The sequence below is a fragment of the Biomphalaria glabrata genome, chromosome 2 (assembly GCF_947242115.1).
Source record: "Biomphalaria glabrata chromosome 2, xgBioGlab47.1, whole genome shotgun sequence".
NCBI classification, from domain to species: domain Eukaryota; kingdom Metazoa; phylum Mollusca; class Gastropoda; family Planorbidae; genus Biomphalaria; species Biomphalaria glabrata.
Window position 1 is genome coordinate 2179839 of NC_074712.1, and position 14120 is coordinate 2193958.

At 35.7% G+C, this 14120-nt stretch overlaps 1 protein-coding gene across 1 annotated transcript; it reads right to left on the reverse strand.

The window, feature by feature from the left end:
- Positions 1-615: 615 nt before the first annotated feature.
- LOC129924838 (uncharacterized) lies at positions 616-1400 on the reverse strand. Its single transcript, XM_056022137.1, has 2 exons — positions 901-1400; positions 616-688 (listed from the first exon to the last, which is right to left on the reverse strand). The coding sequence occupies exons 1-2, from the start codon at positions 1398-1400 to the stop codon at positions 616-618; spliced, it is 573 nt and encodes a 190-aa protein (XP_055878112.1).
- Positions 1401-14120: the final 12720 nt, after the last annotated feature.

Consider the following 14120-nt stretch of genomic DNA (forward strand, 5'->3'; position numbering starts at 1 on the left):
CATCTGACTAAAATAAGAAAATTAAAGCAAAATTTAAACTAAATGCATTGTAAATAATACAATATCTATCGTCATTTAGAGTTACCAGTCCAACCGAGACCAATCGTCATAGAGGGGCCTCAACATTGAGTTAACATGCAGCCTCGCACCTAGTCGCAACATGTCACAGGTCTGTACATAGTGGCTAAGGGTTATTTGTCTCCGCTGCCCAATCCCTGTGACGTCTTAGGTCAGTGTTGAGGCCTTCTATGACAAACGGTATCGGTCCAACACACACAAATAGACTAGCTAGTACAAGATGTATGTATTTTGTTTTATGTATAAGACTCAATCCAAGGTGTATTCTGTTTATCGCAGAAGAAAGTAAACATGCTTTTCAAAACTAGTCTATATTTGGAACTCATGGTATAATATATAAAAATATTCAAATTAACATTTATCGCACCAAAGACATGCGCAAAAGACAAGACGGCGGAAAATAAATTAACTTGCTTTCCAGAGACAGAAAAATCTGGCACAAAAGTTGAGGCGATTGAGACGACGACCTTGGGTGTGCAGAGTACGAGCAGAAAGATTGCTAAAAGGGAAACAAGCATGGATGTCTTTTTGTCTCTCTTAGAAATAACTGGGTGCTGGTTCTTGATGAGAGTAGTAAGTCTCCACTTTGACTGCTGCTTCATCTGAAGTACTAGAAGTAAGGTGAAGATAATTAGTACAGATAATGATATGACATAGAGCACCGCTTGCATTACAAACGCTATACCTTCGTTTTCAGAATTGCTACGCAAAAAAGCCAATCCCGGTAATGTTCGATTTTTGCTTTGGTAGAATCTATAGTCAAAGTAGATAGAGATACATCCAGGTATCACCACAACACCATTTATCAGAAAGATGACCAACAAAACGATGGCAGATCGTACAGGTGTGATCATTCTTTTGATAGTGAGGGGCCTTAAGATGGAAAAACATCTTTGAACTGTCATAAAGGCTATGATGAATATGGTCACTCTTTCAAGACTTCCACTGATCCAACCGTTGGTCAAATATTGAATGTCCTGGAAAATGAATGGGGCATCTAGCGTCTCTATTTCAGGATTTAAACACACAGTCATCCAGAGGTAGTTGATGGTCCGGAGTAGGTCGACATTTGCCAGAACAAAGTAATTGATATTCATGGACACGTGAAGACCTTGTTTTAGAAATACACACATATTGATGACGTTGGACGCAACTCCAGTCATCCCAAGGACTGTGTTTATAGCGACTCTGTTGACTGTATCAATAATCAGAGACTGGAAGTAGCTGGTGAGCTCAGGCTGACCACTAGTGGACAGTGCAGCTGAACACGTTCTTGATGATACACTTAAGTCACTAATGCAAATGCTTGACAAATTATCCATTTTAAATTGTTAAAAATCGTCCTGTTTAAATCACATTAAACAGACACACACTTACACACACACAAACTTTGTTCGTAACTTACTCGGTCAGACTATATCAACGCCACTCGTTGATCAGGAAACAAGGAAAGGACCAAGATGCCTTTATGTAGTCGCTGAATGAACTCTTTATGTTGTGTCTTTTGTATTTATGTGTATATTTCTGTTATGTTGTCTTCATATGAGAAAAGAGTCCTTGTAATCACAACAAATTTCCATAAGGATCAATAAAGCAGTCTTAGTCTAAGTCTAAAAAAAGGTTTAGATTTGAGTCTTTTTTTCTTCCTTATAAGATTTCATTCCAGATTCAACTCCTAATATAAGCTCGATTTACTTCTGTTTAAAGATTGAAACAAAATAATACGAAAAATAATGGTTTCAACTTGAAAAGCGATCACCTTTTATATGTTTATATGTCAAGCTATGAAATATTTATACACAACACACTTAAACTTAAACCCATGTAATCTTTTTAATTGTATCCTACTACCGAAACGAATATCAGTTTTAGCTTTAGTTTTCCATTACGACTAAATAAGCAGTTTCTCAATTGACGATGTTAATATCAAATAAATCTAATATTAAATCTATCTCTCCTAACTAACGATACCAGCGTTGATTCCACCAGAATCTGGTAAATAATTACGGAGAGAAAGAGTTAAGATTTGTTTCAACCTTATAGATAATAAAAGACAATGTCAGACAGTAAATTATGCCTACAGACACAAAGGAAAGGCCGAGAAAATGACTGATACAGTCTCTGTTGTTACACTAATAACATGATGAGACCTCTTGTAATAATTATATTCACTTTGAATTTCTCTTATATTATTACGTGTAATAACGAGGAATTGAAAATGTCAAAGTACATTTAGAAGGAGAAAAAATGCATCGACATTGTCTTGTGTTTTTTTATTTTTGATTCGTCTCTTCAGTATTTGTGACTTATAATTAAAAAGTAAGTCTAGTAAATATTTCAGTTATATAATAACTGGAAAGTAATTTTCAAATGTTTATTTATCAAAATTTCATTGGCTCGTCTGCTGGGTTGCCATGACAATTAGCGCCAACATATTTCTCCATTTTTCGAAGCCAGAATTAAACGACACCAGAGTTACAAAGGTCAATCTTTCAGTTTCAGTGTCCTGTCTTTTAGTAATGCGCGGCTCTCTTCTTCGCCGCCTTGAGGTCTAATCTTTTCCAAGGACATTATTCGTTTCTTTTTAACTGTCTCGCCTTTAGGTCGTTTATATCATCTAGATTTTGGAAGGTAGCTTTCCTTGACTGTTAAATTTATATCTAAACAAAAAAATAACGGAGTTAATGTAAAGTGGATGGCTGTCTGGTCGTGCGGTTTGCGCGCTGGGCTGTCGTTTGGATTTATCGATGGTCCCGGGTTAAAACCCTGCCCGCTCCCATCCCCCATCGTCCTGCGGGAGGTTTGGACTAGGAAGTAAACTATCTTGAACTCTGAAGGAACATCCGAAACATGTAAAACATTTTACAAACAAACATTTTAGAAACAAACATTTTAGAAACAAACATTTTAGAAACAAACATTTTAGAAACAAACATTTTGCAAACAAACATTTTTTAGAAACAAACATTTTAGAAACAAATATTTTAGAAACAAACATTTTAGAAACAAACATTTTGCAAACAAACATTTTTGAAACATACATTTTAGAAACAAACATTTTAGAAACAAACATTTTACAAACAAACATTTTTAGAAACAAACATTTTAGAAACAAACATTTTACAAACAAACATTTTAGAACAAACATTTTAGAAACAAACATTTTAGAACAAACATTTTTGAAACATACATTTTAGAAACAAACATTTTACAAACAAACATTTTACAAACAAACATTTTACATACAAACATTTTACAAACAAACATTTTACAACAAACAAAGTAAAGCTCGACTTTCAGACCTTGCGATCTCTAAAGCTGATGATGTAAAGGTCATTAAAGGTCATATCTTTCTATGGCGATGTTTAACGAGGGTGTCACGTGGCCAGGCCGACGAACAACCGTCTTAAGTTTCCCTAACTAGAGTTGAGTGGACATTCTTATCATCCTGCAATTCAAAATCACAGTTAGACAACGAATTAATAAATAATGATGCTCAATGCTCTTCGATTCTAAGGTTTAAGGATAAGTTAAGTGTTTCACAATGACTACGCAAACCCAGTTGTGACCTGTATATTTTTTCCGCATTTCCTGCAGACAAAGCTGTTGTCCGTCGGCGGTCTATCTAAGTTTTTGTTCCGTCTTCTGTGCCTGTATTCAATAAGAACTTTCCTTAATATAGAGTCTTTGTCCTTTACATTTAGTAAAGGCTTTGCGCTGGGGTTTTGTGCCTCCTCATGTGGCTGGTGAGACCTACGTGAGCCTGAAAGGTTTCGCTGCACACTGGGCAGGTCATTCCAGCTGGAGCTAGTGTCATTGGCCTTGCTTTTCTTCTCTGGCGTTTTTCTTCAACCAGCGCTGTTCTTTTGTCCTCGGCAATTTGTGCGACAGTTTAATACACGTAGTGTACGAGAAATGTGAAAGAATCTATTTGAGGTGGTGGGGAAATCGCAAATGTGATCCTGGAAAAAGTGAACAAATTAACTAGTACATGTAAATTTAATTTATAAGTAAATACATTTAACATTGTTTAACATTGTCTAACATTGGTCTAACAGTGTCTAACATTGTTTAACATTGTCAAACATTGTCTAACAGTGTCTAACATTGTCTAACATTGTCTAACAGTGTCTAACATTGTCTAAAAGTGTCTAACATTGTCTAACATTGTCTAACATTGTCTTACATTGTCTAACATTGTCTAACAGTGTCTAACATTGTCTAACAGTGTCTAACATTGTCTAACATTGTCTAACATTGTCTAACATTGTCTAACATTGTCTAACAGTGTCTAACATTGTCTAACAGTGTCTAACATTGTCTAACATTGTCTAACATTGTCTTACATTGTCTAACATTGTCTAACAGTGTCTAACATTGTCTAACAGTGTCTAACATTGTCTTACATTGTCTAACATTGTCTAACATTGTCTAACATTGTCTAACAGTGTCTAACATTGTCTAACAGTGTCTAACATTGTCTAACATTGTCTAACATTGTCTTACATTGTCTAACATTGTCTAACAGTGTCTAACATTGTCTAACAGTGTCTAACATTGTCTTACATTGTCTAACATTGTCTAACAGTGTCTAACATTGTCTAACATTGTCTAACATTGTCTTACATTGTCTAACATTGTCTAACAGTGTCTAACATTGTCTAACAGTGTCTAACATTGTTTAACATTGTCAAACAGTGTCTAACATTGTCTAACATTGTCTAACAGTGTCTAACATTGTCTAACAATGTCTAACAGTGTCTAACATTGTCTAACATTGTCTAACAGTGTCTAACATTGTCTAACAATGTCTAACATTGTCTAACAATGTCTAACATTGTCTAACATTGTCTAACAGTGTCTAACATTGTCTAACAGTGTCTAACATTGTCTAACAATGTCTAACAGTGTCTAACATTGTCTAACATTTTAGACAATTGTCTAACATTTCTAACAGTGTCTAACATTGTCTAACATTGTCTAACAGTGTCTAACATTGTCTAACATTGTCTAACAGTGTCTAACATTGTCTAACATTGTCTAACAATGTCTAACAGTGTCTAACATTGTCTAACATTGTCTAATATTGTCTAACATTGTCTAACATTGTCTAACATTGTCTAACAATGTCTAACAGTGTCTAACATTGTCTAACATTGTCTAACATTGTCTAACATTGTCTAACATTGTCTAACATTGTCTAACAGTGTCTAACAGTGTCTAACAGTGTCTAACATTGTCTAACAGTGTCTAACATTGTCTAACAGTGTCTTACATTGTCTAACAGTGTCTAACATTGTTTAACAGTGTCTAACATTGTCTAACAGTGTCTAACATTGTCTAACATTGTCTAACATTGTCTAACAGTGTCTAACATTGTCTAACAGTGTCTAACATTGTCTAACATTGTCTAACATTGTCTAACATTGTCTAACATTGTCTAACAGTGTCTAACAGTGTCTAACATTGTCTAACATTGTCTAACATTGTCTAACAGTGTCTAACATTGTCTAACATTGTCTAACAGTGTCTAACATTGTCTAAAAGTGTCTAACATTGTCTAACAGTGTCTAACATTGTCTAACAGTGTCTAACAGTGTCTAACATTGTCTAACATTGTCTAACATTGTCTAACATTGTCTAACAGTGTCTAACATTGTCTAACAATGTCTAACATTGTCTAACAGTGTCTAACATTGTCTAACAGTGTCTAACATTGTCTAACAGTGTCTAACATTGTCTAACAATGTCTAACAATGTCTAACGTTGTCTAACATTGTCTAACATTGTCTAACAGTGTCTAACAGTGTCTAACATTGTCTAACATTGTCTAACATTGTCTAACAGTGTCTAACATTATCTAACATTGTCTAACAGTGTCTAACATTGTCTAACATTGTCTAACATTGTCTAACATTGTCTAACATTGTCTAACAGTGTCTAACATTGTCTAACATTGTCTAACATTGTCTAACTTTGTCTAACAGTGTCTAACATTGTCTAACAGTGTCTAACAGTGTCTAACATTGTCTAACATTGTCTAACAGTGTCTAACATTGTCTAACAGTGTCTAACATTGTCTAACATTGTCTAACAGTGTCTAACAGTGTCTAACATTGTCTAACATTGTCTAACATTGTCTAACTTTGTCTAACAGTGTCTAACATTGTCTAACAGTGTCTAACATTGTCTAACAGTGTCTAACAGTGTCTAACATTGTCTAACATTTTAGACAATTGTCTAACATTTCTAACAGTGTCTAACATTGTCTAACATTGTCTAACAGTGTCTGACATTGTCTAACATTGTCTAGCATTGTCTAGCATTGTCTAACATTGTCTAACATTGTCTAGCATTGTCTAACATTGTCTAACAGTGTCTAACATTGTCTAACAGTGTCTAACATTGTCTAACAGTGTCTAACAGTGTCTAACATTGTCTAACATTGTCTAACAGTGTCTAACATTGTCTAACAATGTCTAACATTGTCTAACATTGTCTAACATTGTCTAACAGTGTCTAACATTGTCTAACAGTGTCTAACATTGTCTAACATTGTCTAACATTGTCTAACATTGTCTAACAGTGTCTAACATTGTCTAACATAGTCTAACATTGTCTAACAGTGTCTAACATTGCACCAACCATTGAAGAGTTTCAAGCCAACTCGAAAGACTTAGAGCAGTGTTTCCTAAATTGATTCTCAAACGATACAAATGTTCTGCCAACTTCTGGAATAATTAACGTAGATTAATCTCTCTAAAAAAAATATAAGAAAGTGTTCTGCTAAATACTCAGAATGTGAGAAGTATTCCGTTAATGAAACAATTTGGGTACCACTGACTTAGAGAATGTTATGTGACGATAACATCAGAGAAGAAACACGCCTATCAGAGTTTCTAGTCGAGTCAAAAGACTTAAGTCTCCCATATCAGACCAGGCGATGGATACTTAAACTATATAATTTCGTCTGTTTCTGAGCCCCAACGGTAAACGAGGATGAGGAATCTAACAAATTTGGGCACTGGAAATGTAGGCACCGGTAATTGAGACACCATGAAATTAGGCACACGAAATTTGGGCACCGGTAATTTGGGCACTTTTTGATAAGGCGGAAAATTAGGCACCGTAAAATTAGGCACTCTTTAATAGCGACCCTAATTTTGATGATAATTACATTTTTAACGTATATTTCACTATTAGGCTATGTGCTATTGACCAGCCGTTACGAAAAACACTAGACGTGTATATCTAAGCATACCACATAACATATGCACCTAGAGCTGATAGAATAGCAGTCTTATTCTTTGTTGAAAGCCAAGTAAATGTATATAGAAGTGACTGTTGTACAATTTTACAGTTATTTCCACTGAACGGTACGTTGAATTGCGAAAATAAATTCTTGCTATGTTTGGAAGCACTGACTTCCGTGAGCAGTTCTTTTCCATAATGTAAGCTAGACAATAGACCTGATCAAACATTTTTCATCAGTGATAAAAGTGTCAGTGGCAAACAAGTTTCATCCTGACATTAATGACTTGTATCCTAAAAAAGATGTCAAGCATCAGGACAAAGAAAATAATGCTTAATCATAGTAATTTATAATTATTAAATGGTTCTATAAATTTAGCTAACTAAGGGACAGGTATGCCATTAATTATTGTATTATTTTGCATTGTTGCTAATTTACATAAAACAAGTAGGCTGTTTTGCAACTGATTTTTGGCTGCGGCCCTTCAGGTCATAGTAAGTTTTTTATGTTTCCCAAACACCTTAAAGCAGGGGTTCTCAACCAGTGGGTCGCGCCCCCCTTGGGGGTCGATTGACGATTGGCCAGGGGTCGCCAAAGACCATCGAAAAAAATGGATTGTGTTTGTCTACTCTTCTATTGCTGTGTGAGGGGGGGGGGGGTCGCGGCAGACTGGAGGATTGTAAAAAGGGGTCGCCTTAAAGAGTTTGACATGCCTGATCTAGTTCAATTAGTTTTTTAATTACTTTTTTTAGGTAAATCTCATTTAGAGTGTAAGGTCTAAAGGTCTTACAAACACGCACACACACACACACACACACACACACACAAAGTGATCTAAAAGTTCGGACAGTAAAACGTGCCCTTTGTCAGCTGTTATCGTCTGCTGTCAAGCATGACACATACACACACACATAGAAACACACACACACATAGTCATACACATATACACAAATGTGATGATTAGGTTCAAAAACCTTTTTTATGTCCAAAAAGGTTTCATTTGTTTAACATAATTACATTTCAGAATGGATTATTCTTCCAGTGACACTCAAAGCTGTAACATCACTGTAAACGTCAACGTGTCCTCAAGGGCGTGTCCAGGAGTGCTGTCCACAACTGACGACACTGAAGTCCTCGGTTACTTCGAATCTCTTATTTTTGTCGTGGTCAACAGGGTGGCTCTGACCTCGGTGCTGGGGTTGACGGGATCGGGGTCCAACGTCATCAACATATGTGTGTTTCTGAAACAAGGTCTTCACGTCACCATAAACATAAACTTCTTCATCCTGGCCGCAGTTGATCTGATTAAATCAGTCAACTATTTGTGGATGAGTGTGTGTTTGAACCCCAAAATTAAGACGTTGGATGTTCCTTTTGTGTTTGATGACATGCAATATTTAGTAAACAGTTGGATTAGCGGAAACCTTTCAAGAGTTTCTATATTTGTAACAGCATTCATGACCGCACACAGATATATGTCTGTATTAAAGCCTTTAACTGTCAGAAGAATTTTCACTCCTTTAAGGACTTCAGCCGTTATAATTCTCATCTTTCTACTGAATTGCGTTACTGTTATACCGCTCTGTCTGTCTTACTATTTCGAATACAGATTCTACCCGAATACAAATCGTACAATGTTAGGGCTTGCTATTAGAAGCAACAGTGAAGAGACCCAAGGAATGGTGTTTACAATCCATGCAGCGCTATTTGACATCTCTCTCTTAACAGTCGTCATATTTACAGCACTGCTTATAGTCCAAATAAACCAACAGTCCAGGTGGAGACAAAATACTATGACCAAGAACCAGCACCAGGCAATATCCAGGAAAGATAAGAAGTTATCAAAACTTGTCTCCCTTTTAGCGATTCTTCAAAATGTGTTTTTCTTTCCCACGGTGCTACTTTCAGTTTTCACAGCCATCAGGCCAGATTTTAGCGTCTCGGGGAAGCAGGTTAATTTATTTTATGCCGTCTGGTCATTTATGTTTTTGTTTGGCGTTTGTGGCGCAAATGTAAACATTTTTATATACTACAAGATGAGTACTCAGTATAGGAAGTATGTAGAGAGTATCTTTGCTTTCGGTCGAAGAGTTGAATAAACACCAAAGGAACATAGATTTGTAAACAAATGTTGCCCAATTGATTACAGAATTTTAATCTTTGTCTCAATGTTCATTTTGTATCTTTATTTTTTTTTAACCTTTAACTTTTGTGTTGAAAGTGTTGGAAGATTGTGTTTTATTGGCTGGACAAAAAAATCTAATTAAAACATAATTGTTAAAAAAGCTTATATCAAGTGTAGTTGTAATCAGCTGGTTTGAACCAGTCATATAATTACGTTTGGTAAAGAACTAGACCAACAACAACAATAACTCTGTGTGGTTATAAATATTTATTACCAATGGTTTTTGATTATCGCTATTTCATGCTTTTAACTTTCTTAATACGCTTTGATTCAATCACTTGGCTGGATCAGTCTGGGAGAGGGGAGAGGTAAAGGGTGAATTTTACCGTAATCAATTTAAAAGCATTTTTTTTTTTAAATAGGAGAATGACCTGAATTAGAACTCAAGCCTTCACAAGCCGACATTCTAACCACTTTGCTAATGAGGTGTGCATAAAGGTAAAGGATTGTAAAGTTATCTATTGTTTGTTTAAAACTTGCTTTAAAGCGAGAGACCTCTAAAGGGGATTAACTCACCTTATACGACCACTTCAGTCATCTACAATTATTTCTTTCAAGATAACAAACACAGTTAATTAACTATTGGTGATTATTATTGGTAATTAAGTATTTTGTTTTTGACCCCCAAATAATATGCCTACAGTATAGCGATGGGAAGCGTGGTCGAGAGGCCAAGTGCGCTTGAACTTGGCTTGGCTTGGCTACCTAGAAGGGGGCTCGAGGTTTTACTGAGCGCCTAAAGGCAGCACGGAAAACCAACTTCTAGATACCCCACCCCCCACCCCCCACTGATCCACAAATGAGATTGGACCAAAAGTGCTCTGAGCATGCTGTAAGTATGAAAGTAGCGCTATATAAAAGCTATAATTAAAAAATTAAAAAATAGTTCATCCTGTATCAAGACATTATATGCATCGTTGGATATTGTTATTTATACCCTTTGTCCCAGTCGGTAAGCTAACCTGTTTTAGTAAGTGACATTTAAAATGTTGACATCTACTGAAAGGCGATGCCTCGACAGACAACCGTTTTGTCAAGGTGAGATGTAACAGGTAACAGCTTGGTCTATTTAGCCAATTAATCCTTTTCAGAACATGCGATCTATAGAGCTGATGATACAAAGGTCATCTGTTTCTTTGCCCCACGGTTAGCAAGGATGCCATGTGACCAGCACAATGACAAACCACCCTTACTTTATCCCATCTATGGTCAAGTAACCTTTAGAGCTGGCTGGACTCAGAGGCGCCTTAAATATCCCGAAATTCAAAATTCCAGTTTTCAGCGAGATTCGAACAGAGGAACCCCGAGTCAGAAGCCAGGCGCTTTACCACTCAGATACCGCGATTCCTACACCTTCACGAACCATAGCCTGCTTCAAATCTTGACCAGATGTCACAAACGAGGCGGTGACTTTCCCTGAAAAAAACATTGTAAATTTCATCTTAGAAATTAGAAATAGGACTTATTATCTGCACTTAAACATTTCATAAAGAGAATAAAGACTCGACAGGTTGCAGACATTCATTCGAAGGTACTAGTCCTAAATTGTTGCAGGACGTCACGTGATGGCCTCAAGCAGACGTCAAACCTGGGATCATAGTGACGATTACATTACGAAGGTCGAAGACTCAAATAAGAAAACAAAAAAAAAATTAGATTTACTAAAATGATGGCGAATGTATTTCTGTTTGGATTCTATGTTTCTTTTTAAGCAGCCCCCCAAAGATAGTGAAAATCCGACATCATAAATAAATTTTTTGACCATTTAAAGTTCTGATGCAACGGCTTCTTTTTTCTTTTCGGAAAGCGAAAAACCTAATTTTTTAAATCACTTATGCAAAAAGTTTTTTTTGCATAAAAATACACACCACTTTTACAACTATTCAATATTAATAGTAACAAACACTGGAAGCTCTTTAGTAGGGGGGATCACTATTTGCCATATTTGTAACACATTTATGCCAATAGTTTTAGATGTTTTGTCAAAAAAAAATATTTTTTTTACATCTGTATTGCTAAGTTAAATAAGTTCTGTCATACTAACTACTACATTTACACACACAAAATTTTTACTTTTTGTTTAAGAGAATAAAAATTATTTATTATGCATATAAGTTGGACATAATTAAAAACAACAATTAATAAGTAGTTTTTCATATTGTCAGGTGAACTGCAACATGCGGTGAGTCAGGTAAACCACCTAACGAAAGGAATTTTTTCTTTTTTTTCTGAATTGTTTTTTTTTTCTTGAGGATTTGAATTAGAGATTGACCCTTTACAAAACAATTAGATCAATTTGAAATTCATTATTAGACATCAGTTAGGCCAGGTTCACATCCAACTTTACATTTACTTTCACCAAACCTTTAATCTGCTGGACCGCTGGGGCACCACACGAGATCTGTCAACCTTCTTTCTCCATTCTTCCCTGTTATTTGTCTTTGAAAGAATATCATTCTGATGTTCTTTCTGAAAATATTGAAACTTGCCTTTTTACCTGCCTGGGTGGACCACTTCGGGGGCCGATTTTGAGTTTGTGTTTCCACACAAACTGTCTTTGTAACCTTGCTGTAAGCTGACTTTGTTAAAATTTTGAACATCTATTAATTCTATTTTGAAATAATATTAATTACATATTGACATTTAAGTGCTGGTAATATACTCTATGTACTAGCATTCTATGCCTTTGTGATTATTTTCTAAATATATACATCATCATATTAAAAACGCCTATATTGTTACTGTTTTATGGTGTTTCTTGAAGATTGCATATTGCATGGGGGTTGGCAGATTTACAATCCCCGGTAGAGTCACTTGCATAAAGGATTAAAAACAAAAGTTGTCGAGGACCTCTTACACTAACACTCTCTATAAAAAAAAATCGTTTAATACTGTCAAAATGTTCTGGTCCAACAAACTGATGATATAAGGCAGGGGTTCTCAACCTGTGGATCGCGACCCCTTTGGGGTGGTCGATTGACCATTTGCCAGGGGTCGCCTAAGACCATCGAAAATATGGATTGTTATTGTCTACCCTACAATTCTGTATTTGTGTATGGGAGTGGGGTCGCGGTAGAGTGGGGGATTGTAAAAAGGGGGTCGCCGAGCTTAAAAGGTTGAGAACCGCTGATATAAGGTGTTGTAAAGAAATCCAAATGGTCGTTAATGAAAAAAAAATGCAGGTCTTTTGTATACTCCCATCTCTGTACGAGATTTTGGTGTCACCACTAACCAATTAGGCACAAAACTGATGCGAATACTTGCTACGTTAGAATCGTGTGGTCTCACTGGTCCATTTAGTGATCTAACACGTTTTAGTAAGTGGCATTTAAAATGTTGGAATCTTCTTTTAAGCCGAGCTCCGACAGACAACTGCTTTGTCAAGCTGAGATATGTCAAAATATACAGGTCACAGCTGGGTCTGTATAGAGACCTAATGACCGTACAATTTATTTTATGTTATGTGGTATGCTTAGATATATATGTCTAGTGTTTTTCGTAACGGCTGGTCGAAAACTTGTTGTTTTTTTTTTAATACCTGAACATACTACAACAGACGATCGGTAGCCTTGTGATGAATGTTTCAAACTTGTGAACATACAAAGTTATGTGTGTCGATATACATAGTTAAATTTAAACACACACATGAACAGACATGATAATGAAATAACTAACTATTCAATCCTTTACTGCAAGCTTTTAAATAGCGATTTAAGTTAAAAATGTTTAACATTCAGCAGGCAATGCAAATATTCAAAGCTGCCCTGTTAATATAAACTAAAGAGGAACAATTTTTAAATAATATCGACATAACAAACTACTACGAAAAAAAAACATCTAATAAATCATTTAAAAACATAGATCTAAGTAGAACCACATAGTACAGCCTTCAAATACAACATAACTTGTTACACATTAACTAGTTACACATAAAGTTAAAAACATAGATCTAAGTAGAACCACAAAGTGTAGCCTTCAAATACAACATAACACGTTACACATTAACTAGTTACACATAAAGTAATGCAAAATGATTCAAACATGTCTCACAGCAATTATCACAATCATACACGGCTTCAGTGACCTGTTGAGAGGCTTCGATCTACTATTTTAAAAGCCTCAATAAAATCCATGAAATCGACTACAAATCCAATAAGAAAGAAAAAAATTGACTAAGATTGTTAAAAAATCAAAGCACAGTTTCAATGTACTGCATTGTAGATAATAAAATATCTATCGCCTTTCAGACTTCCTCAGTCCAGCCGAGACCAATCGACATAGAAGGCGTGAACATTGATTTGGCATGCACCGTCGAAACTAGTCGCAACCTGTCACAGGTCTATATGACGTGGCTACCAGCTGCTCACAAGCTGTGACGTCTTAGGTCAGTGCCCAGGCCTTCTGTGACGATTGGTATTAGTCCAACACACAAAAATAGACTAGCTAGTACAAGTTGGATGTATTTTGTTTTATGTATCAGACTCAGTCCAAGGTGTATTCTGTTTTTTGCATAAAAAAGTAAATATGTTTTTCAAGACTTGTCTATATTTGGAACTCATAGTATAATAGATAAAAATATTCAAATTAACATTTATCGCACCAAAG